Below are 26574 nucleotides of genomic sequence, written 5' to 3'. Positions count from 1 at the left end.
CCGTCCAATGATGGTGAACAAATGTGCCAAATGATTTTAAAATCTGACAATGAACGACATAGTTATGGCCCGGACAAGCTTATTCCACCAGCCCGCCAGCCCGCCAGCCAGCCAGCCAGCCCGCCAGCCAGCCAGCCCGCCAGCCAGCCAGCCCGCCCGCATTCGCCAATCTAATAACCAGTTTTTTCCTTCGGAAAACCTGGTTAACAATGCCTGCAAGTTGAAATGTTGTACTTTGAATTGTGTACAAGTGATTTGTCAGACAAGTTAGAGTCTGTCCATAGACAGACGTCCAAATACCAATGGTAGGTTAATCCAAATACCTGTCTCTGCTTGATGGTAGGTATAATAACTAAATTTTAAGACCATGTATTCAGTAAATGGACATGACACTGTTAGGGACGCTGCAATTATCATGTTTAATAACCACCTAAGATAAAACTGACGACAAGCAAATCGATTTTAACCACACTTTGGGAAAATCGAGCTTAATATACATACGCCTTAAATGTCGTACCAGATTAGCCTGTGCAGTCAACACAGCCTAATCAGGGAAAACACTTTCGGCCTTCACTGGATATTCAATTAATATAGACTTTCCTTAAACAAACAAAAAAACATTCAAGAGAAGAGTGTTGTTTTTCACTAATTTTGGTGAACACTTTCTGCACATGCATTGAACCCCGTTTCCCCAGAGCAAGGCTCGTATATGAATCATGTTCTGAGAAAACTGGGCATAATGCATGTGCGTAAAGTGTCCTCCCATATTAGCCTGTGCAGTCCACACAGGCTAATAAAGGACGACGATTTCCGCTGTAATGACATTTTTCATTTAAATGAAGTCTCTTCTTAGCGAAAATCCAATTTAGGCAGAAAGTGTCATCCCTGATTAGCACAGGCTAATCTGGGATGACACTTTACACACATGCATTATGTCCTGTTTTCTCAAAACACGACTTATATAAATGCCTGTCAGTGATTCAAGCCTCTCCCCCTACCTCTGCCTGTCCCTTCATTAGCGTACACCTGCAGTAGCACAGTCTTCATGTGGCCGGTCAGTAGGGCCAGGGGCATGTTAGACACGCCTTTGTAGGCCACTGCCATGGAGACAAGGTGACCGCTTGTGGCCACGGGGTCCAGCAAGCCCAGGGCCCGGGTGAAGTGGTCTGGGGAGGTCGTGGACACAATCTTCAGAAGGTGTCCAGGGTCTGTCTCCAGGGCCAGGAAATCAAGTGTGGCTAGTTGACCCCCTAATCAGGGAGATAGAATACATTGAATGGACTAGTTCAGATTCAGCAAAATGAAAATAATCTCATATATTCAAAGAAGAATGTATGACTTACAAAATAAGAGGTGCGAGCCAGAGACTGCAATGAACAGAATTGTTCTGAGAAGGTACATGTAATGTTCACAATTTTCAAAACAGGCACACTCAAAAAAAGGCCCCATCAGCCATGTTTTTGAAAGAAACAGGTTCAAATCTTAACTTAGGCCAATTTTCAGACAAACACAATTTTTTATGTTCTTGGCAAGCTTCATTGTGAGTGGGTACAAAATGATACTTCTACAGTGTTAACATGGTTTTAACTGTTGACCCTACATGATCCTCTTTCAAAGTCAGCAGACAAACCCAACCCAATTGCCTGAAGCCCTATTCTATTTTGAGGTCTGAACCAAAACATATTATTTTGTCAAGAAGGACATTCTCGTGTTAACAATAATAATCTGTGTTTGGCACATACACTATTTCATAGATAGCTGCTCTTCAACCAGTTGTCAAAGGCAAGTTTTTTCCTACTTATTGTAATTGCTTCTAAAATTACAAGGGCGGTCTTTTTATGAATGAGTTCCAGTATAAGCAGTCTTTTACAGTAATCACCATAGATATTTATCAAAAGATCTACATGTTCCACATAATCAAAAACGAAATAAAGTCACCAATACCTAAACACCTGCCCTGCATAATCCCAAACACAAACTTGTTAAGGACAGCACTTTTTCTGAACAAACATTTTAACTTAACAGAACCAACCTTCCACAGTTTTGGTGCTGACACCCCCGTACTTCTGCACAAAGTCTTTCAGTTTTCCGAGTTCCGGTTCAAACACGAGGCCCCACTGGCTCCAGGCGGCCATGTCCTCCAGTAGTGGGCAGGTGTGCAGGCAGATCTTGGCCGCATCACGGGTCTGGTGTCCAAGGATCCCCACCTTGGAGCTAACAGTCATAGACAGCCTGAAATAGATGTTGCAACATGCATGTAACAAGTGTTTATGACCTATTTATGCCAGGTACAAGTACATTAGCTTCATGTAAAAAGGCAGGTTAAACGTGAAAGGGACTGATTAAAGCTAGGTTAACATATACCAGCTTCATGTAAAAAGGCAGGTTAAAAGTGAAAGGGACTGATTAAAGCTAGGATAACATATCCGAGCTTCATGTAAAATGTCACCCAAGCTGGACATAGTTATGCTTTGGAAAAAGTAATTTCTTAAATTTGACCTTTGACATTGAATTAAGACCTTAAATCAAACCTTCAGATTGTTTGCGCCCATAACTCTGTCTCGTCAAGCTTATCACTTCTGTAAAGTTATTTGAAAATCAATTTATTCCGGCCGAATATTACCATCTGCCCAATTAAGTCCTCTTTTTTTAAACAGGTGTATTAAAAAATAACAAAGCTTGGGTCAAAGCCTTAGAATAATTAATTTAAAGCATTAAATTGGCAAGAATATATAGCCAATGTTTAAACAAATTTTTAGAAATCTTACCCAGCTGATGGGGCCAGTGTACATTCATAAACGACAGTGACATCCCCGTAACTATAGCGACCACCGTGCTTCTCCTTGAGGCTGAGCAACCTCGTTATGTTTCCGTGACCCAGATTGCGGACATCACGGACCCCAAACTGCCGACACAACGCATCCTCAATCTCAGCAGGCTGAAAGAGTTTTTTTCAATATTTATTATTCTCTAACAAATAAAATGTTTCCTACATTTCAATTTAAACAAGAAGGCCAAGATGGCCCTAGTTCGCTCACCTGAGAGGAGTCGGTTCATTCAATCCTTACCAAACGTCAAACTTGACCTAGATATTGTCCAGACAAACATCCTGGTCAAGTTTCATCATTATTGAACAAAAACTCTGGCATATGGAGTGTTTTTGTTTTTGTAAGATTTGACCTGGTGACCTATATTTTGAGTTGACCCCCCCCCCCCTTACCAAACATCAAACTTTGCTTACAAAAATAAATATTATGACCAAGATTCATAAAATCTGAAACAAAATTGTGACCTCTAGAGTGTTTACAAGGATTTTGTATAATATAATGAAAATTTGGACAATCTAAGGGCAATAATTATGGCATTAATTATGTGATATATATAAAACCAATCTTTGTACCAAGTTTCATGATGAATGAGCAAAAATTGTGACTTCTAGAGTGTTTACAAGCTTTTATTTACTATATAAATATAAAAAAACTGTCCCCCCCCCCCCCGGCTGCTATGTTATTCAACTGACTGGAACCATTTTCGAACTCAACTCTCATATCAAGGAACAAGAGGGCCATGATGGCCCTGAATCGCTCACCTGACTCATTAAGATCAGATGAAAACTATGACCTCTATTGTCTACACAATGTTTTTCTATGATTTGACCTAGTGACCTAGTTCCTGACTCTAGATGACCCAAATACAATCCCAATCAAGATTTCATCAAGATAAACATCCTGACCACAGTTCATAAATATTGGATGAAAACTGTGACCTCTATTGTCAACACAAGGTTTTTCTATTTATTTGACCTAGATTTTTACCCCAGATGACCCAAATACAATCCCACCCAGATTTCATCAAGAATTCTGACCAAATTTCATAAAGGTTGGATGAAAACTGTGATCTCTAATGTCTACACAAGGTTTTTCTATTATTTGACCTAGTGACCTAGTTTTTGACCCCAGATGACCCAAATAAAATCCCAACCCAGATTTCATCAAGATAAACATTCTGACCAAATTTCATAAAGATTGGATGAAAACTGTGACCTCTATTGTCTACAGAAGGTTGTTCTATTATTTGACCTAGTGACCTTGTTTTTGACCCCAGATGACCCAAATACAATCCCAAACCGGATTTCATCAAGATAAACATTTTGACCAAATTTCATCGAGATTGGATGCAAACTGTGACCTCTACTGTCTACACAAACAAATTGTTGACGGACGGACGCACTGACACACGCAGGCACGCACAACGGACGCCGGACATCACACGATCACATAAGCTCACTGTGTCACTTCATGACAGGTGACCTAAAAATATGTGTCGGAGATAAACATGAACAGTTGTGGTTAAAATCCCATAGAAACAAGGGCTGTTTGTAAAACATGCATGCCCCCCTATATGGGCTATAAGTTGTAGTAGCAGCCATTGTGTGAATACGTTTTTTGTCACTGTGAATGGTGGTGGTGGTGGTGGTGGTGGTGGTGGTGGTGGTGGTGGTGGTGGTGTAGTAGTAGTAGTAGTAGTAGTAGTAGTAGTAGTAGTAGTAGTAGTTTTAGTAGTAGTAGTAGTAGTAGTAGTAGTAGTTGTAGTAGTAGTAATAGTAGTTGTAGTAGTAGTAGTAGTAGTAGTAGTAGTAGTAGTAGTAGTAGTAGTAGTAGTAGTAGAAGTAGTAGTAGTAGTAGTAGTAGTAGAAGTAGTAGTAGAAGTAGTAGTAGTAGTAGTAGTAGTAGTAGTAGTAGTGGTAGTAGTAGTAGTAGTAGTAGTAGTAGTAGTGGTAAAAGTAGTAGTAGTAGTGGCAGTAGTAGTAGTAGAAGTAGTAATAGTAGACGTGGTGGTGGTGGTGGTGGTGGTGGTGGTAGTAGTACTAGTAGTAGTAGTACTAGTAGTAGTAGTAGTAGTAGTAGTAGTAGTAGTAGTAGTAGTAGTAGTAGTAGTAGTAGTAGTAGTAGTAGTAGTAGTAGTAGTAGTAGTAGTGGTAGTAGTAGTAAAAGTAGTAGTAGTAGTAGTAGTAGTAGAAGTAGTAGTAGTAGTAGTAGTAGTAGTAGTAGTAGTAGTAGTAGTAGTAGTAGTAGCAGTAGCTAGCAGTAGCAGTAGCAGTAGCAGCATTACAAGACCAATACTTAAGAATGATCAAATGGGAAAAGGTAACATAGCACCAGCAGTAAATATGGGGCTCATTTACAGGTCAGATTTGGAATCTCTGCTGTAAAATGAGATTTTGAATGAATTAAAGGGAGGCAAATCTGTAATAAAAAGAACATGCATAAACCGTAGTTGTTTCCCTTGTTTGAACCATGCTAAATCCTTACAAGTTTGGAAAGATTTGGATGAAAAATTTGGACTTTATTGCATAAACACCATTTTCTCAATTCAAGGGGAGGTAATTCTGTACTTCATGGACCAATAATGCTCATTTTTTGTAGGGCGTGTGTCCTCATTGATATAAAGATACTGTGCAAATTTGGAAAGGATCGGACAAAAAATGTGGAAGATTTTTGAAAGTTTTCACAAAATAGGCAAAAACGAATAAACATGCAAAGTTCAACGAGCTCCTGCGGCCATGTTTTTTGACGATTCAAATTTCTTTGAACAAATTTTTCAGGGGAGCCCTCAAAGGTCATCCCTGTGAAATTTTTTGAAAATCTGATGAGCGGTTTCTGACAAGAAGATTTTTTAAGGTTTTTACCATATATGGTCATGGCGGCCATCTTGGTTATGTGATCAAATTTTTTTTAACAATTCTTTTGTCCCATGACCTAGGGATGCTCCACATGAAATTTAGTTGAAATTGGCTCAATGGTTTAGTAGAAGAAGATGTTTACAAATTTGTATACGGACGGACGGCCGGACGGCCGGACGCCGGACGCTGAGTGATCACAATAGCTCACCTCGAGCTATCGCTCAGGTGAGCTAAAAAAATGTTCTGACCAAATTTCATGAAAATTGGGCCAAAAATGGGACTTCTAGAGTGTTCACATGTTTTCACTATATACATATAGAGAAAAATGCCCCGCCCACAGGCAGCCATGTTTTTTCACCGATCTGGACCATTTTCAAACTCGTCTGAGATATCAATAAAACCAATGTTTTGACCAATTTCATGATGATTGGGCAAAAATTGTGACTTCTAGAGTGTTAACAAGGTTTCTATATAGCCAAATAAGGAAAACTGCCCCCCCCCCCGGCAGCCATGTTATTCAACTGACCGGAACCATTTTCGAACTCAACTCTCATATCAAGGAAACAAATGTTCTGACCAAATTGCATGAAAATTGGGCAAATAATGTGACTTCTAGAGTGTTCACATGTTTTCACTATATACATATAGAGAAAAATGCCCCGCCCACTGGTGGCCATGTTTTTTCACCGATCTGGACCATTTTCAAACTCGTCCGAGATATCAATAAAACCAATGTTTTGACCAACTTTTATGATGATTGGGCAAAATTGTGACTTCTAGAGTGTTTACAAGGTTTCTCTATAGCCAAATATGGAAAACTGCCCCACCCCCGGCAGCCATGTTTTTCAACTGATCGAACCATTTTCGAACTCAACTCTCATATCAAGGAAACAAATGTTCTGACCAAATTTCATGAAAACTGGGCCAAACATGTGACTTCTAGAGTGTTCACATGTTTTCACTATATACAAATAGAGAAAAATGCCCGCCCACTGGCAGCCATGTTTTTTCACCGATCTGGACCATTTTCGAACTCTTCCGAGAAATCAATAAAACCAATGATTTGACCAACTTTCATGATGATTGGGCAAAAATTGTGACTTCTGGAGTGTTTACAAGGATTCTCTATAGCCAAATAAGGAAAACTGCCCCCCACCCCCCCGGCAGCCATGTTATTCAACTGACCGGAACCATTTTCGAACCCAACTCTCATATCAAAATATCAAAGAAACAAATGTTCTGACCAAATTTCATGAAAATTGGGCCAAAAATGTGACTTCTCGAGTGTTCACATGTTTTCACTATATACATATAGAGAAAAATGCCCCGCCCACTGGCGGCCATGTTTTTCACCGATCTGGACCATTTTCGAACTTGTCCGAGATATCAATAAAACCAATGTTTTGACCAACTTTTATGATGATTGGGCAAAAATTGTGACTTCGAGAGTGTTTACAAGGTTTCTCTATAGCCAAATAAGGAAAACTGCCCCCCCCCCCCCCCCCCCCCCCCGGCAGCCATGTTATTCAACTGACTGGAACCATTTTCGAACTCAACTCTCATATCAAGGAAACAAATGTTCCGACAAAATTTCATGAAAATTGGGCCAAAAATGTGACTTCTAGAGTGTTCACATGTTTTCACTATATACATATAAAGAAAAATGCCCCGCCCACTGGCGGCCATGTTTTTTCACCGATCTGGACCATTTTCAAACTCGTCCGAGATATCAATAAAACCAATGTTTTGACCATTTTCATGATGATTGGGCGAAAGTTGTGACTTCTAGAGTGTTTACAAGGTTTCTCTATAGCCAAATAAGGAAAACTGCCCCGCCCACTGGCGGCCATGTTTTTCAACGGACCGGAACCACTTTTGAACTCGACCAACATATCATTAAGGCAAACATTTTGACAAAGTTACATGAAGATTGGGCATGAAATGTGACTTCTACAGTGTTTACAAGGTTTTTCTTTTTTTTGACCTAGTGACCTAGTTTTTGACCCAGCATGACCCAGTTTCCAACTTGATCGAGATATCATTGGGACAAATCTTCTGACCAAGTTTCATGAAGATCGGACATGAAATGTGGCCTCTAAAGTGTTTACAAACCAAATGTGGACGACGGACGGACGGAAGACGGACAAAGACTGGTCACAAAAGCTCATCTGAGCAATCAGGTGAGCTAAAAAAAAAGAAACTGAATCATACTTCACGTATTCCTTAAAATTCATATACTTCTGTTTTACTTTCAAAGTTTTTTTAAATAATTTTCTATATTATTAAAAGAAACCTGTTCAAATTTATTAACCGTAGTTTAGCTGTGTCCAGTAATTTTACTTACATTCTTCAAAGCCTCAGACCATCAAAAAATAATTAAATGTATTTTAAAAAGACTTCTAATATAAGCAAATGGAGTTTATTTCATAGCAATCAGTTTTATTTATAAAAAAATGTATTTTTCCAGTAATAAATAAAGCAAAATGTATTTTTCCAGTATCTGGTTTATTTAAAAAAGAAAAACCAACATTAAGTTTATGTTTGAAAGTTCTGCAAATAGATGATTGGTAATGGTAAACTGGTAAACTAAGCTAAATTTACTATTTCCAATACTGGGCTCCAAGTACTGGTTCTGCCCAGAAAACAGACTCAAAGTGTCTTCATTAACCTACACCTGTTGATGCAATGAAGCTACAATAAATAGGTTGAAACCTGTATGTTTATTTTCATTTTCCCAATGTTTGCAACTTAAGTTTGTAAATAAAAAACGGCAGTAAGAGACAGGGGTGGGGGGGGGGGAGAATGGCTGTAGAAATAATTTCATGACCAACTGCAGACCCAAACAAGTTTAATGGCTAGGTCTGGAATCAAACCGTCCTCCTCTGATTTTAAGTTCAGCACGCTACCAACTGAGCTAGCTGGTCGGGTTAACCCTTTACCACTTAGATACATATTTGTACGCATTTGTAGTCCTTTAGAAAGTTAAATTTAATTAAAGACCTTTCTAACTGGATTCAAGTGTTATAGATTTCATTTCCAACCCTTAGATACTGATGAGCAGCTAACAGCATTAAACCTGAACAGACTGCGAGTTACTCGCAGGCTGTTCTGGTTTTATGCTGTTTGCACATGGTCATTTTCACTTTGCTTCTGAGTGGGAAAGGGTCATGGTTTAACTCTTTCAGTGCTGTAACCAAATTCTGAAGGCCTTTGCAAACAGTTTGGATCCAGATGAGACACCACAGAATGTGGCGTCTCATCAGGAACCAAACTGTTTGCTATTCTGAAAGTATTCTTTGAAAAAAATAGAAGAAAATGCTAATTTTAGAAATTCAGCAGACAACATTTTAGCAGACAAAAAATTTCCCAGCATGCAAAGGGTTAAACAGATACCTGTACAATGCCACTGTGTTGACACTGTCTGATGAACTCCATGAGGTCTGCCTGGTGTGGTTTGAAGGATGTGGTGTCCCCTTCTGTGGCCCCTGAACCCCCCGACCCCATCACAAGGCCCCCACTCTCCTCCAGCATCTGGCAAACATGTTCAAGATATGAGCCACGCTCTGGGAAAATGGGGCTTAATGCATGTGTATAAAGTGTGGTCCCAGATTAGCCTGTGCAGTCTGCACAGGCTTATCAGGAACAACACTCTGAGCCGAAACTGGATTTTTGCTAAGAAGAAATTTAAATGAATAATAAAATAAAACCAGAAAAAGTCGTCCCTGATTACCCCACGTGGAGACTGCATGGGCTAATCTGGGACCACACGTTATGCACATGCATTAAGTTCTGTTTTCCCACAGCGAGGCTCATAAATATTGTGATTTATGGGCCAATTTACCACAAGCCGACTGTCTGTAAAAAATATAATAATCCAAGTTCGGTTGTTAAAAGGGCATTGCATTGGAATAAGAAATGGCTTATATTAGCTGAAAAAGAAAGATAATCAGAAAATTATTTTTATTCTAAGACAAATATTCTTAAAAGGAAATGCAACTGTATTTGCATGACAAGCCCTCAGGACTATAAACATGTTCAGAATCCTAATTGGAAGCACAACATCTTTTTTTTCCTAATATTATTATAATAATACAGTCCAACCTGCCAATAACGACCACTCGAAGGATTTGGTCGTTGTGGTCTTTGTTCACAGGTGGTCTTTATTCGCAGGGTCGATTGAAACTTTGCAAAATATGCTAGAAGGCTTTTAATAGGTACCGTATGATGTATGTACTCTATTGTTTAAATGTGTGAATACATAAGCATGTATAATATAAAAAAGGATTGAAATCACAGTTGTGTTTTATATTTACATGTATTATTTCAATTTCCAAACATAAACTAACAAACGAACAAACGCTTGGATGCCATAATGGTTAACTTTAACTGACAATTTACTTATCTATCATCTATGCGCATTTTATCACGGAGAAATTTAAGAAAGGAATGCATTTAAATTGTATGTGTACAATTTGCATCGTAATTGTAAAGAAACCGTAAATTTCCTTTATAAGTTGATATAAGCCCCTAATGTTTGATATTTTCGGCAATAAGTATATAAATAATCGCGAGCCAATAAAATAAAAAAGGCAACTTCTTACATCTTCGTCAAACTGCCAAATGCATAAAAGAAGAAGGTGGCTACCAATTAGCAATGTGTGTTAAATAAACAAAAAAAACAGCTATCGAGTAAACGGTCACTTGCCAATATCTCCATAGCGACCGACCAGTGCACTGGTAAGATGTTTATAACGTGACTATCACAGCATTATGGCGGTCATTGTTTTATTGACAGTTGTGAAATCGCTAATTGTTATGATTGAAGTGGTCGTTGTAAGCCTCTTTCAAGGAATACAAGATTTTTTATTTTGCAAACCGATGACAACGTACAAAGTTTAATAGAAAATCCTTCAAAAAATATATTGTCATTGTATTAATAAGTTAGTGTAGGCTGTTTTGTCAAATCTAAATTATTCGTTATGAAACGTTATATTATGATAATTAAAACGATTTTGTTAGTCACTTGACTTTTGGGAATGTAAAATGGTGGTCGCTGGTCATTGACGTGGTCGTTGTTAGCTATCAAATTTGACTTTGGGAATGTAAAATTGCGGTCGCTGGTCGTTGTTGGCAGGTGGGCGTTATTCGCAGGTACAGAATATAGTGAAATCGTTCAATGTGGTCGTTATTGACAACTGGTCGCTATTCACAGGCGGTCACTCGGGCAGGTTGGACTGTAGTCTTAACTATTTTCACTTTAACTTAAACATTGCACTCTGATTGAATACTCAATCAAGTACAATTCCACCTTGAATACTCAATCAAGTACAATTCCACCTTGAATACTCAATCAAGTACAATTCCACCTTGAATACTCAATCAAGTACAATTCCACCTTGAATACTCAATCAAGTACAATTCCACCTTGAATACTCAATCAAGTACAATTCCACCTTGAATACTCAATCAAGTACAATTCCACCTTGAATACTCAATCAAGTACAATTCCACCTTGAATACTCAATCAAGTACAATTCCACCTTGACTGCACTGAATACTCAATCAAGTACAATTCCACCTTGACTGCACTGAATACTCAATCAAGTACAATTCCACCTTGACTGCACTGAATACTCAATCAAGTACAATTCCACCTTGACTGCACTGAATACTCAATCAAGTACAATTCCACCTTGACTGCACTGAATACTCAATCAAGTACAATTCCACCTTGACTGCACTGAATACTCAATCAATTACAATTCCACCTTGACTGCACTGAATACTCAATCAAGTACAATTCCACCTTGACTGCACTGAATACTCAATCAAGTACAATTCCACCTTGACTGCACTGAATACTCAATCAAGTACAATTCCACCTTGACTGCACTGAATACTCAATCAAGTACAATTCCACCTTGACTGCACTGAATACTCAATCAAGTACAATTCCACCTTGACTGCACTGAATACTCAATCAAGTACAATTCCACCTTGACTGCACTGAATACTCAATCAAGTACAATTCCACCTTGACTGCACTGAATACTCAATCAAGTACAATTCCACCTTGACTGCACTGAATACTCAATCAAGTACAATTCCACCTTGACTGCACTGAATACTCAATCAAGTACAATTCCACCTTGACTGCACTGAATACTCAATCAAGTACAATTCCACCTTGACTGCACTTTTGCTGAGAGGAAACTTCCTTTAAATGAAATACAAAACTAAACATAAGCCAAAGTGTGATCCTTGGTTATGCTGTGTGAATTGCAAAGTCTTATCTAGAAAAACACTACGCACATGCATTAAGCCCTGTTTTCCCAGAACAAGGCTCATATATTACTCACGATAAACAAACCAAAACGTCCAGCCATTCAGAGGACTCTACCTGTTTAGCCTCAGCCAGCAAGAACTCCAGGAAGCGGCCGTAGCCCATCTGTGGGAATGAGGCGACAGCGAAGTCTTCCAGGAGCTTCTCCTCGATACGATCCAGGTGCACCAGACTTAGAGCCCCAGCGTTCAAACAGCGCTCAATGTACTTCTTCAGTGCCTCGGTCAGAGCATCTGTCGGCATAAGAGGAGTATAGAGAACATAGGCTCATTAGCCCTTTTCATGCTGGGAAATTTGTTGTCTGTTAAATGTCGTCTGCTGAATTTCTAAAATTAGCATTTTCTTCCAAAAAAAATCAAAGAATACTATCCGAATAGCAAACAGTTTGGATCCTGACTGTTTGCAAAGGCCTTCAAAATTTGGTTCCAGCACTGAAAGAGTTAGATTGTTTGTAAGTACATGCCATTCATATTCTAAGCATTCTTTTCATAATGGACATATGTTTGTGTCACATGGATGGAGAAATTATATTTGGAATTTTACATTTCACCAATACCAGAGCATTTAATCGTTCTGTGTGTGACAACGTTGTTTTTTTGCTTTTCAGTAAAACTTAAGATTTTGTGAAAAATTATGTAAAATGGTCATTATAATTGAAGGTGATCTGCCAAAAAAAAATCCTAATACATAATTAAAAAATCTTAATTCTGCCAAATCGGTTGGATTAAAAAATTCCTGTCCTTTTAATTCCCAACATGTACAAACATGACGGTTCTTCACACTTTGAGCAAAGTCCATGAAGAAGTTAAAGATTTGAGTTCACAAAATATCCTTATTTACATAGGTACTGACATACAAGTTCTATTATGAATGCCTCCTCATTTGAAGAAGCTTCTTTTTTTCATTTGGATATTTTAACCCATTTATGTCTAGTGGACTCTCCCATCCTTATAAATTGGATCAATTTATTTCCAAAATTAGGGATGTCTAGTATATTTATTTCTATATTTAAAATATTACTTACTGAAGTTCCTTTAATCAAACAGCGCAGACCCAGATGAGACGCCGCATCATGCGGCGTCTCATCTGGGTCTACGCTGTTTGCAATGTCCTTTTTTCAGGACGCTAGGCATGAATGGGTTATTGTTCAAATAACAACAACATTCATATTATGGCAGTCAGTTTTTTGGCAGACACTTTTCCTGGGTTAGATGGTTTAACAATACAAAGTTCACATAGTTATGCCAGTAACTGACCAATTCTCTTCTTAAATTAGGGATAGGTGGAGAATGGCCATAGAACGAATTGTATCACTATTCCGCACACACATCATATATACGAGCAGAGTATCAAACTCGTAATCCTTGGATATGTTGTTCAGCTTTGTACCAATAGAGCTAGCCAGCCCAGATGCACAGAAAACAAACAGATTTGTAAATTTGATATCCCCCGCCACTTTCAAAATTTTGTGACAGATGGACAGATTGAATGACAGACGAACAGACCAACTGACTGGCTGAGAGAAAACGCCATTTACATATCCCTCTGCCTTTGGCAAAGGATAATAAAACTTCCCTTAAAACCTGCCTACCTTTCTTGGGTGGTGGTTTGGTTTCCATGGCAACCCCCTCATCCCCTCGCTGCTGGGCAGGTGGTGGGGTCAGCAGGGCCAGGGTGGTCTGCTCCAGGGCCGTGTTGGACATGCAGATGGTCAGGTGCAGGATGTCACGTAGAAACATGTCCGTACGGACAGTGGTCAGGAAATCCTGGGCAATGTTCAAATGCAACAATGTCATTTCCCATATCAGTTACATCACATGAAAAGTTATCCCTAAATTTGATTTTCAAGCCTAATTTGTTACATATTGTTTTAAGGCTAGTGCCCCTTGGCCAGTGTTCTTTAAACAAGAGGCCGATGAGGGCCTGAATCGCTCTACTGCTATAAACACTGTGCAAATTTGGAAAGAATAAGATGGAAACTGTATACTTAATCGCGCAAAAAAGGAGAATTTTCTCAAATTCAAGGGGAGATTATTGTGTACTTTTTTCTCCGATACTGCTCATATTCGATAGGGTTCAAGTCCTCATTGATATAAAGATACTGTGCAAATTTGGAAATAATTGGATGAAAACTGTGGAATTAATTGTGTAAACAAGGGTGATTTCAAAATTTTCTCATATTCAAGGGGAAGTCATTCTGGACTTATTGCTTCGATATTGCTCTTTTTAACAAGGGCTGTTTGTAAAACATGCATGTCCCCCATATGGGCTGTCAGTTGTAGTGGCAGCCATTGTGTGAATACGTTTTTTGTCACTGTGACCTCGACCTTTGACCTAGTGACCTGAAAATCATTAGGGGTCATCTGCCAGTCATGATCAATGTACCTATAAAGTTTCATGATCCTAGGCGTAAGCATTCTTGAGTTATCATCCGGAAACCATCTGGGGGAAGGACGGACGGAAAGACTGACGGACCGACATGTGCAAAACAATATACCCCCTCTTCTTCGAAGGGGTGCATAAAAAAGGGTAGAGCTAAACAATAGGGCCTGAAAGGACCAAAGTCTCTCACCTGAGATAACAAGATATCATTGGGACAAATCTTCTGACCAAGTTTCACGAAGATCGGAAAATAAATGTGGCCTCTAGAGTGTTAACAAAGTTTTACTATTTTACTATAGCCATATAAGAAAAAATGCCCCGCCCCCTGGCAGCCATGTTTTTCAACCAACCGGCATCATTTTTTAACTCTTCCAAGATATTAAAGGGCTAAATCTTCTGACCAAGTTTCATGAAGATCGGACAGTAAATGTGGCCTCTAGAGTGTTAACAAGATTTTACTATAGTCATATAAGGAAAAATGACCCGCCCCTTGGAAGCCATGTTTTTCAAGCAAACATAATTATTTTCAAACTCATCCAAGATATCACTGAGACCAATCTTCTGACTAAATTTCATGAAGATTGGACAATAAATGTGGCCTCTAGAGTGTTAACAAGGTTTTACTTATATATAATAGCCATATACATGTATAGCCATATAGGGAAAAATGCCCCGCCCCCTGGTGGCCATGATTTTAAAGCAACCAAAACCACTTTCGAACTCATCCAAGATATCATTGGGACAAATCTTCTGACCAAGTTTCATGATGATCGGAAAATCAATGTGACCTCTAGAGTATTAACAAGGTTTTACTAAAGCCATATAAGGAAAATAGCCCCGCCCCGTGGTGGCCATGTTTTTCAACCAACCGGCATCATTTTTAAACTCGTCCAAGATATTATTGGGATGAATATTCTGACCAAGTTTCATGAAGATCGGACTATAAATGTGGTCTCTAGAGTGTTTACAAGATTTTACTATAGCCTAATATAGCCATATAAGGAAAAATGCCCCGCCCCTTGGCGGCCATGTTTTTCAAGCAAAGGTAACCATTTTTAAACACATCCAAGATATCATTAAGACAAATCTTCTGACCATATTTCATCAAGATTGGACAATAAATGTGGCCTCTAGAGTGTTAACAAGGTTTTACTATAGCCATATAAGGAAAAATGCCCCGCCCCCTGGCAGCCATGTTTTTCAACCAACCGGCATCATTTTCGAACTCGTCCAAGATATGATTCTGATGAATCTTCTGACCAAGTTTCATGAAGATTGGACAATAAATGTGGCCTCTAGAGTGTTAACAAGATTTTACTATAGCCATATATAGCCATATAAGGAAAAATGCCCCGCCCCTTTGCAGCCATGTTTTTCAAGCAAAGATTTCCATTTTTGAACTCATCCAAGATATCAGTGGGACAAATCTTCTGACCATGTTTCATGAAGATCGCAAAATAAATGTGGCCTCAAGAGTGTTAACAAGATTTTACTATAGCCATATAAGGAAAAATGCCCTGCCCCCATGGCGGCCATGTTTTTCAACAAATCGGCATCATTTTCGAACTCGTCCAAGATATTATTGGGATGAATCTTCTGACCAAGTTTTATGAAGATCAGACAATAACTGTGGCCTCTAGAGTGTTAACAAGATTTTACTATAGCCATTTAAGGAAAAATGCCCTGCCCCTTGGCAGCCATGTTTTTCAAGCAAACGTAATCATTTTCGAACTCATCCATAATTTCATTGAAACCAATCTTCTGACCAAATTTCATGAAGATTGGACAATGAATGTGGCCTATAGAGAGTTAACAAGGCAAATGTTTACGCCGCACAACGCACAAAAGACGACGGACAAAAAGCGATCACAAAAGCTCACCATGAGCACGTTGTGCTCAGGTGGGCTAAAAAAACAAGTCATGATCAATCTACCCATGAAGTTTCATGATCCTAGGCGTATGCGTTCTTGAGTAATCATTCAAAAACCATTTTACTATTTCAGGTCACCGTGACCTTGACCTTTGACCTAGTGACCTCAAAATCAATAGGGGTCATCTGCGAGTCATGATCACTGTACCTATGAAGTTTCATGATCCTAGGCCAAGCGTTCTTGAGTTATCGTCTGACAACCACCTGGTGGACGGACCGACAGACTGACAGACCGACCGACCGATCTACCTACTGACAGACCGACATGAGCAAAGCAATATACCCCCTCTTCTTCGAAGGGGGGCATAAACATAGTCAATAAACAAACAATTTGTAATGTTTACTACCTGTTATCAATGCTCTTGTCGTCAACACAATTTTACGCACATAACTAGTCATAAGAAAACATAACACTTATATCTTGTTATTTTTCTATTGCTGACAATAGGATTTTAAACAAGAGGGCCTTAAAGGCCCAAAGTGGCTCACCTTAGATTCAAAGGAACTGACCTGTTCTTTGAAGCCTTAGATGTCATTAGAACAAATGCTCTCACCAACTTTCATGACTAGTGAACACCCTGGCAGCCACCTTTTTCAACAGACCAGAAGCATTTTCATACGCATCCAAGATATCATTTAAACAAATATTCTGACAAAGTTTCATGAAGATTCATAAAGACATATAAGAAACAAGAGCACCGCCTTGCGGGTGCAGACCGCTCATCTATTTTCTTTTTAAAGGTGAAGGGACTCTCATTTTCAATCACAAAGGAGGGAGGGTTGGAGTGAAGAGGGGTGTATAGTGTGGGGGTGTGGACATTTATTACATTATCTTCCAAAAATGTGAAAATGCAAAAAAAATTCAGGTGGGGGGTGGGGGGTGGGGGGATTCTTGGGTGCGATGGTTGGACAGTATTTAAAACATAAAATAATAAAAATAAATATTTGTGTTTTTTAACGGTTTCAAAAAAAAAAAAATGGGGGGGGGGAGGGGTGGGGGGGTATAGTGTGAGGGTGTGGTGGTCATTTGTGAGATGATCTTAAAAAAAAATAGGGGGGGGAGGGGTGTGGGGGGGGATTCTTGGGTGCGATGGTTAAACGGTATTCCAAACATAAAATAATAAAAATAAATATTTGTGTTTTTTAACAGTCTCAAAAAAAAATTTGGGGGGGGGGGGGTGGGGTTAAGTGTGAGTGTGAGGGTGTGGTGGTCATTTGTGAGATGATCTTAAAAAAAAAAAAAAAAGGGGGGGGGGAGGGCATGGGGGGAGGGCACGGGGGATAGTTTGGGTGGAGTCTATTGTGGTATGTCAGGTAAGAGTAGTTTTGTCAAAGTATCAATCAAATCTAATCATAAATAAAGAAGTTATGGCAATTTTAGCAAAATTTAATAATTTGACCTTGAGAGTCAAGGTCATTCAAAGGTCAAGGTAAAATTCAACTTGCCAGGTACAGTAACCTCATGATAGCATGAAAGTATTTGAAGTTTGAAAGCAATAGCCTTGATACTTTAGAAGTAAAGTGGATCGAAACACAAAATTTAACCATATATTCAAAGTTACTAAGTCAAAAAAGGGCCATAATTCCGTAAAAATGACAACCAAAGTTATGCAACTTGTCCTTTTACTGTACCCTTATGATAGTTTGAGAGTGTTCCAAGTATGAAAGCAATATCTATGATACTTTAGGGGTAAAGTGGACCAAAACACAAAACTTAACCAAATTTTCAATTTTCTAAGTATAAAGGGCCCATAATTCCGTCCAAATGCCAGTCAGAGTTACATAACTTTGCCTGCACAGTCCCCTTATGATAGTTTATAAGTGTTGCAAGTATGAAAGCAATAGCTTTGATACTGTAGGAATAAAGTGGACCTAAACACAAAACTTAACCAAATTTTTCATTTTCTAAGTATAAAAAGGGCACATAATTCTGTCAAAATGCCAGTCAGAGTTACATTATTTTGCCTGCACTGTCCCCTTATGATAGTTAGTAAGTGTTGCAAGTATGAAAGCAATAGCTTTGATACTTAAGGAATAAAATGGACCTAAACACAAAACTTAACCAAAATTTTCAATTTTCTAAGTATAAAAAGGGCACATAATTCTGTCGAATTGCACGCCAGAGTTATCTAACTTTGCCTGTCCAGTCCCCTCATGATAGTAAGTAAGAGTACCCAGTTTGAATGCAATAGCATTGATACTTTCTGAGAAAAGTGGACCTAAACGCAAAACTTAACCGGACGCCGACGCCAACGCCGACGCCAAGGTGATGACAATAGCTCATAATTTTTTTTCAAAAAAAAAATGAGCTGAAATGCCCCGCCCCCTGGTGGCCATGTTTTTTCAAGCAACTGAAACCATTTTCGAACTTGTCCAAGATATAATTGGGACAAATCTTCTGACCAGGTTTCATAATGATCAGAAAATAAATGTGGCTTCTAGAGTGTTAACAAGGTTTTACTAAAGCTATATAAGGAACTAGAGTGTTAACAAGATTTTACTATAGCCATATATAGCCATATAAGAAAAAATGCCCCACCCCTTGGCAGCCATTTTTTTCAAGCAAACGTAACAATTTTCGAACTCAACCAAGATATCAATGAGACAAATCTTCTGAACATATTTCATGAAGATTGGACAATAATGTGGCCTCTAGAGTGTTAACAAGGTTTTAAAAAAGCCATAAATAGCCATATAAGGAAAAATGCCCCGCCCCCTGGTGGTTAGTTTTTTAAGCAACCAAAACCATTTTCGAACTCATCCAAGATATCATTGGGACAAATCTTCTGACCAAGTTTCATCAAGATCGGAAAATAAATGTGGCCTTTAAAGTGTTAACATTATGTTTTACAATAGCCATATCAGGAAAAATGCCTTGCCCCCTAGTGGCCATGTTTTTCAACCAACCGGCATCATTTTCAAACTCGTCCAAGATATTATAGGGATAAACCTTCTGACCAAGTTTCATGAAGATTTGACAATAAATGTGGTCTCTAGAGTGTTAACAAGATTTTACTATAGCCATATAAGGAAAAATGCCCCGCCCCTTGGCAGCCATGTTTTTCAAGCAAACTCTAGAGAGTTAAAAAGGCAAATATTGACGCAGCACAACGCACGATGGACAAAAGGCGATCACAAAAGCTCACCATGAGCACAACCCATGAGCACGTTGTGCTCAGGTGAGCTAATGAGAAAACACATATAATAATATTTTATATTAAAACAATTTGAGTTTTTTTATATTTTTTGATCAATTGACCAGATACAATGATTACTTTTAATGTTTAACTAACCTCTTGCATCACTTAAACAAAATACAATCCGAGCAAGACCGGTCAAGTTCTTAATGTAAGGGGAGGGCTCCAATATGATTATTTGACAGCCAGTTTTTAAAGTGTTTACACAAGTCTGAACATATCCATGACGAAATCACTATGAGACTAATGAAAACCAGTTAAAAACTCTAACCTCAACCACTTTCTTCACTTTCGTAATGCGCCCGGTTGTTTTGAGCCCCATCTTAGTTGTCAATAGCAACAAGTTGAACTTCTCCATGACCTCTTGTATGACGATCTCCGGGCGCACCTTCATGTAGTGCGTGCGCACTTCCATCCCCTCACCGGTACCCTGTAGCAGGGAGGCACGGAACTTCCTGTAGAAAACATATCAAGAATAGGGAACCAATGAGCCATGTTCTTGGAAAACTGGGCTTGAAGAATTTGCGTAAAGTGTCATCCCATATTAGCATGTGTAGTATACACAGGCTAATCATGGATGACACTTGGCTTTATGGATTTTTTGGTTTAAAGGAAGAAGCTTCTTCTAAACTTAAAATCAAATCAAGGTGAAAAGTGTTGCTCCTGATAAACATGTGCATACTGCACTGGCTAATCTTGGACACTACTTTCCGCACATGCATTAAGCCCAGTATTCCCAGAACAAGGCTCCAATAAGTATTAATAAAGTAGAAAGAGGGTATAGAAGCATCTTAAAAGGCGGCAAAAAATGTGATGATTTGGGAACTGAATGTGTGTACAATTGAAATACAGGAGGTATAGGGCTGGAATTAATGGGGGTATAACATGGTGACAAAGTTTCAAAGTGCTGTATACATGTATAAACATTTAATGAGTAATATAGAATTTTGATTAAGTCTCCATAGAAATATGGTTAAAGGTTATATCACTGAAATAACAAAGCTCAAAACAACCATATCATAATCAACACACATTTTAGTTCATCGCAGGTCATCAACCGTTAAGCACTGAGAAAAGTATACCTGTAAGCATTCCTGATATCTGAATACAGTGTGTCTAAGTGTTATCTGAAAGCATCCCTGATATCTGAACACAGTGTGTCTAAGTGTTACCTGAAATCATCCCAGATATCTAAATACAGTGTGTCTAAGTGTTACCTGAAATCATCCAAGATATCTGAACACAGTGTGTCTAAGTGTTACCTGAAATCATCCCAGATATCTGAACACAGTGTGTCTAAGTGTTACCTGAAATCATCCCAGATATCTGAACACAGTGTGTCTAAGTGTTACCTGAAATCATCACAGATATCTGAATACAGCATGTCTAAGTGTTACCTGAAATCATCCCCGATATCTGAATACAGCGTGTCTAAGTGTTACCTGAAAGCATCCCCGATATCTGAATACAGCGTGTCTAAGTGTTACCTGAAAGCATCCCAGATATCTGAATACAGCGTGTCTAAGTGTTACCTTAAAGCATCCCCGATATCTGAATACAGCGTGTCTAGGTGTTACCTGAAAGCATCTCCGATAGCTGAATACAGCGTGTCTAAGTGTTACCTGAAAGCATCCCCGATATCTGTTACCTGAAAGCATCCCTGATATCTGAATACAGCGTGTCTAAGTGTTACCTGAAAGCATCCCCGATATCTGAATACAGCGTGTCTAAGTGTTACCTGAAAGCATCCCCGATATCTGAATACAGCGTGTCTAAGTGTTACCTGGAAGCATCCCCGATATCTGAATACAGCGTGTCTAAGTGTTACCTGAAAGCATCCCCGATATCTGAATACAGCGTGACTAAGTGTTACCTGAAAGCATCCCTGATATCTGAATACAGCGTGTCTAAGTGTTATATGAAAGCAACCCTGATATCTGAACACAGCGTGTCTAAGTGTTATCTGAAAGCAGCCCCAATATCTGAACACAGCATGTCTAAGTGTAACCTGAAAGCATCCTCCATATCTGACCTCAGCGTGTCTAAGTGTTACCTGAGAGCATCCCCAATATCTGAATACAGCGTCTCTAAGAGTCACCTGAAAGCAACCCTGATATCTGAACGCAGCATGTCTAAGTGCTACCTGAAAGCAACCCTGATATCTTAATACAGCGTGTCTAAGTGTTATCTGAAAGCATCCCCGATATCTGAATAAGGCGTGTCTAAGTGTTACCTGAAGGAATCACCGATAATCTAAACGCAGCATGTCTAAGTGTAACCTGAAAGCATCCCCTATATCTGACCACAGGGTGTCTAAATGTTACCTGAAACATCCATAATATCTGAACCCAGCATGTCTAAGTGTTACCTGAAGGCATCCCCGATATGTGAAAACAACGTGTCTAAGTGTTTCCTGAAGGCATCCCAGATATCTAAACACATCCTGTCTAAGTGTTACCTGAAAGCGTCCCCGATATCTGACCGCAAGGTGTCCTTCAAATGCTCCAGGATTTCACGCCTGTTGTTGCCACAATCCCTCTGGGCCTTCTTCAAGATCTAAAAAAACATAGAAACAATAGTAATTTACTAATTTATTGTATATTGGTGAAATAACATTTAACAACAAAATGCAATTACATGTATATATAAAGTTGTATGCAGTAAATAATACATTGATGGACTTGCCTTCACAAAACATGTTAATTCCTCAATAAATAATTTTGAAAGTTTGCAAATCTTTTAGATTCACAGCACAATTTACAGCATGATATTTAAATCAAGCTTCTTTTGCAACAAGGGGCATTTCATCATAATAAAAAAAAGAATACAATTGTTCAAATAACATATGACTTATTTTTAAGCATACCATATTGCAAAAATAAGTACAAATAATATAGGACCAGTTCACTACTACTAATTTGTAAACATACTTCACACAATATCCTACTACAAATGATAAAGGACCACTTCACAAACAATTTAATATTGAAAGAATACCACTTTATAAAATTTGCCTCGTTCTAGGAAAACTGGACTTAATGCGTGTGTAAAGTGTCGTCCCAGATAAGCTTGTGCAGTTCACACAGCTAGGCTAATTAGGGACGACACTTTCTGCTTTTATGACATTTTTCATTTAAAAGAAGTCTCTTTAAAAAATCAACTCTAGGAAAGTGTTGTCCATGATAAACCTGTGTTCCTGCACAGGCTAATCAACTCTAGGAAAGTGTTGTCCATGATAAACCTGTGTTCCTGCACAGGCTAATCAACTCTAGGAAAGTGTTGTCCATGATAAACCTGTGTTCCTGCACAGGCTAATCTGGAGAGAGAAAAAGCACATGCATTAAGCCCCATTTTCCCATTGCCAGTCTCAAATGAAAACCCAATCAGGAAGTAAATCCACTTACCCCAGCCATCAATGGCAGGGACCTGACCCGCACTCCAAGCTGGTACGCATTCTCTGCCTCATACGTCTCTACAAGGTACTCCATGAATGGTTCCAGCTCCAGCTTGGCACTCCACAAATTACGCCGCGTCAGGTAGTTGTGGAAGTGGTCCAGGATGTCCATGCTTGTAATCTCCGGCACGTGCATCATATCTGGGGGGAACCGGAACTGCTGGTACACAACTGGAAGACGCTGCAATGGGCCCAGTTTCAGCTCCTTGAAATCCTGCTTGTTCGTCTCATACTCTCTCAGCGCCTGTTCCAGCTCATAAAGTGTGCAGATGCAGCGAACTTTAACAAAGCCGAGAATGTACGTGTTCACCTTGCATATCATCCGATTCAGTTCGTGCACGCTGTTGAGCTGATCCACATACCCGATATTCAGGACTCTGATATGCGGGATGTTAAACCTCTGACAGATCAACTTCTCCACACGGTCTGGGGTTACGGACTCATTTGCCTCTGCAAGAGCCTCCATGCATTCCTTTGCAACATTGTCTACAAATTCCTTCGTCACCATTTGACCTCGAGGCACAAATATTGGACTTACGTTGATAATTTTTTGCTCAAACATCTGTGTGTCTACAGGCTTGATGGTCAAGTCAATTGTATCAGCACGTATGTGTGCATGACTAGGTTCTGGGATCATCAAGTAGGAGTGTACATGTGGACCTCCTTCACGCATTGACCTTGAACCATATCTGGGACCAGCAATGTCCTCTGGGGATGGTCTCTTCTGGTAATCCGATATTTCCTCCTCCTCCTCATCATCATCCAACTGCACTGGTCTACCCATATTTGGCAGTTTGGTTGCTGTGAGTTGCGGACTTTGAGCCCCCGAGGGGCTATGTAAGGACTGCGGACGCAGGATCTGCTGATATGTGATTGGATTTGTCAAGAATGATGGCAAGGGGCCGGGCAGGATTGACCCTCCACGCACTGGCGGGGATATTAAGGGCTGTGGGGTCATGGGCTGACGTATGGCTGCCTGCATATTGAACAGGAACTGAGGGTTTAATGACAACGGTGGTCGACAGAAGTTTGTCTGAAATTGATTTAATTGCATTGGCATAAGCTGTACTGGGGTAGGCATTAACCCAGTTTTTTGTGGCTTTTCTTCCTTAACAATTTCAACATCTTTGTCAGTATTGGCCTCGTCCATTTCAACAAGTTGAATATCTTCATCATCATCATCGTCTGGCACTGATATTACATCATGAAGTTCATTACCAATCTTCAACACTGGTGTCCTCTTCTTCTTGTTCTGTTTCACATCTGAGGCAGGGGTTGTGGCTGGTTTACCCCACCCAGACAATGAGGACATAAGCTCCATTGCACTTTTCGGCTTTTCTTTCTGGGCTGATTTCATTGGTACCTCGTTTTCAGTTTTTGCTGGCCCTTTTGTGACACTTTTTATTTCTGACTGTAACGGTTGTTCGGCTTGTTTTGCTATATCTGTCCAAGTGTGTTTTTTAGCAATTAGTCTACTCTCTGTACTGGAACTTCTAGATGACCTACTTTGAACAACCTGTGAATCTGTAGAATGGCTTTCATCTCTTATAAGGTCTTCTTCATGCGAGTCCCTCACAACTATAGGAGAGCTGTGACGCTTCAAGTGGACACCAAAGTTCTCCACATGTTTATGGTTAGCTTCAACACTGACCAAGTCAGGAAAATTCTCATGCAGAAAAGACAGCGCACTGCCTTCCCTAAACCCATGAATGTCTCCAAACTCTTTCAAGTACGTTCTCAGATGTTTTGTAAACTTTCTTAACTTCATCCCCGAAGTCCCGGCCCCAGAAAGATGGCTCTGAACCTTTCTCGCGATGTAACTCAGTTGATCCTCTGTTAAGTTTATTTCAAATGTCTTACTCTTGGCACCCAGGCTTTCATCTACATGATCCCTTGATGGCTTACTCACTGAACCACCAGTGGCAGCCCTGCTGTCACTACTTTCATTCGCAGAGTCAGAACTCTTCAAGGTTTCCGTCTTTGCTTGGATCGTTGGTTCAGTCTCTTTCAAAGGCACTTGTCTAATGCGATAGAACTGCACATTTGGAGCCTCAGGATTGGGACAATACGTCTCTATCTCATCCTTCCACCGCAGCTCAGCCAAATCTTTTAACTTAATAACGCCAAACATTTTTGCACTAAGCTCTGGTCTCCTTGTTTCTTTCTTAACTTTATCCCACAACCCCTGTTTGCTGAACCCTTGGGGGCCGTGTTGTCGAAGGAGTTTCAGGACATCCTTCTTCAGTATTTCCTGTCTCAACTGGATACCCCGATCCAGAATATTGTCCCTTGGATACTCCATGGTGTCTGAAAAGTATAGTTATAAAAAAAAGTTCTATAACTGACCTTGAAAATAATATTTGATTCAGTGCTCCAGCTAGCAATAAAAAGCTGGATGCAGCACATGTTACCAATTTTGATTTGCTTTCTAATCTTTACTATATAAACTTATTATTATTTAATTAACACTCACACAAAAATGATGATTATTGTTTCTAAGTTCATTAAGTGCTGTGTTGTCTTACACCAGATACAAGAGCATTACCATTCGAAAAGTAACATACGTCGAAGTGCCTTCATGGAAAATTATGTTGTCTGCTGAGAGGTCAGGAATGTTTCAATACCCAATCTGGAAGGGATCTAAAGATCTTACTGTACAGGTTCCTATTTTATTTCCAAGAAACCTGCTTTTGATGCAATCAAGCTACATTCATTGGTTTGAATTAAAACCAAACAAGAGCTGTGTTTGTGAAACACAATGCCCCCTACTGCGCCGCTTTGAAGCCATATATTTGACCTTTGATCTTGAAGGATGACCTTGACCTTTCACCACTCAAAATGTGCAGCTCCGTGAGATACGCATGCATGCCAAATATCAAGTTGCTATCTTCAATATTGCAAAAGTTATGAGCATGGTTAAGTTTTTGGACAGACACATACAATGACAGACAGACATATACAATGACAGACGGGCCAAAAACAATATATCCCCGATCATTCGATCAAGGGGCATAAAAAGTAAACAGTAATATCAGAATGGGTCAAATGCATTACATGCATGTGATTACCTCCAACGGTCAACTTCTTCACAGACTCCGTCAGCTGTCGCACAGGCTGCTCGCCGCAAGACGTCAAACGATTGTGTTCTTCCTGAAACAAAAAAAAAGACCAATTTTTACTATACGAAATTCCATGGTGTTATAAATAACGTATTTATATGGTAACATTAATGGTGCATCTCATATTAAGACTAACATTTGGGATGTTGTAACTTCTTAGGAAAATACGTCAGAGGGCTCTCCACTGGGGAATTTTATTATATGTTATTAGAACATATTTCAGGAAACACATTTCTTAAGATTCAAATATATATACAATGAATAAAAAGTCATATTCATGGAAGTCACATCACCTTTCTGTACAGGAACCTTAATAACCATGTAAATGTACATCAAAATCTGTAAACATTGGGCAAGATATCAAGCACATGAGCATATGTCATAACACATCACCAGTAATTTGTATTCACCCTTGACTTGCATGTTTTGCAATCAATAGATAATTCTTTTTGCTTTAATATAAACA

The 26574-nt window shown here is 39.3% G+C and overlaps 1 protein-coding gene and 1 long non-coding RNA gene across 3 annotated transcripts in view; one reads left to right on the top strand and one right to left on the bottom strand.

Moving 5' to 3' along the window:
* LOC127851922 (uncharacterized) overlaps positions 1 to 26574 on the bottom strand; it is an 88084-nt gene that overhangs the window by 44536 nt on the left and 16974 nt on the right. For both annotated transcript variants that reach the window (XM_052385914.1, XM_052385913.1), the window contains exons 2-11: positions 26058 to 26139; positions 22940 to 25296; positions 21994 to 22091; positions 19807 to 19990; positions 13618 to 13792; positions 12084 to 12259; positions 9077 to 9214; positions 2769 to 2938; positions 2033 to 2232; positions 999 to 1250 (exon numbers count right to left, since the gene is read on the bottom strand). In XM_052385914.1, the coding sequence (XP_052241874.1) occupies positions 999 to 1250; positions 2033 to 2232; positions 2769 to 2938; positions 9077 to 9214; positions 12084 to 12259; positions 13618 to 13792; positions 19807 to 19990; positions 21994 to 22091; positions 22940 to 25291 (3745 nt within the window). In that variant the 5' untranslated portion in view covers positions 25292 to 25296; positions 26058 to 26139. The remainder of the gene's footprint in view (positions 1 to 998; positions 1251 to 2032; positions 2233 to 2768; positions 2939 to 9076; positions 9215 to 12083; positions 12260 to 13617; positions 13793 to 19806; positions 19991 to 21993; positions 22092 to 22939; positions 25297 to 26057; positions 26140 to 26574) is intronic.
* LOC127851925 (uncharacterized) overlaps positions 3770 to 26574 on the top strand; it is a 52277-nt gene continuing 29472 nt past the window's right edge. The window contains exon 1 of the long non-coding RNA XR_008036050.1: positions 3770 to 3784. This is a non-coding gene — a long non-coding RNA (uncharacterized LOC127851925). The remainder of the gene's footprint in view (positions 3785 to 26574) is intronic.

Source organism: Dreissena polymorpha, chromosome 11, assembly GCF_020536995.1.
Source record: "Dreissena polymorpha isolate Duluth1 chromosome 11, UMN_Dpol_1.0, whole genome shotgun sequence".
In the NCBI taxonomy this organism is placed as follows: domain Eukaryota; kingdom Metazoa; phylum Mollusca; class Bivalvia; order Myida; family Dreissenidae; genus Dreissena; species Dreissena polymorpha.
The sequence above is the reverse complement of the archived record's forward strand: the minus strand, read 5'-3'. Positions and strand labels throughout refer to the sequence as shown.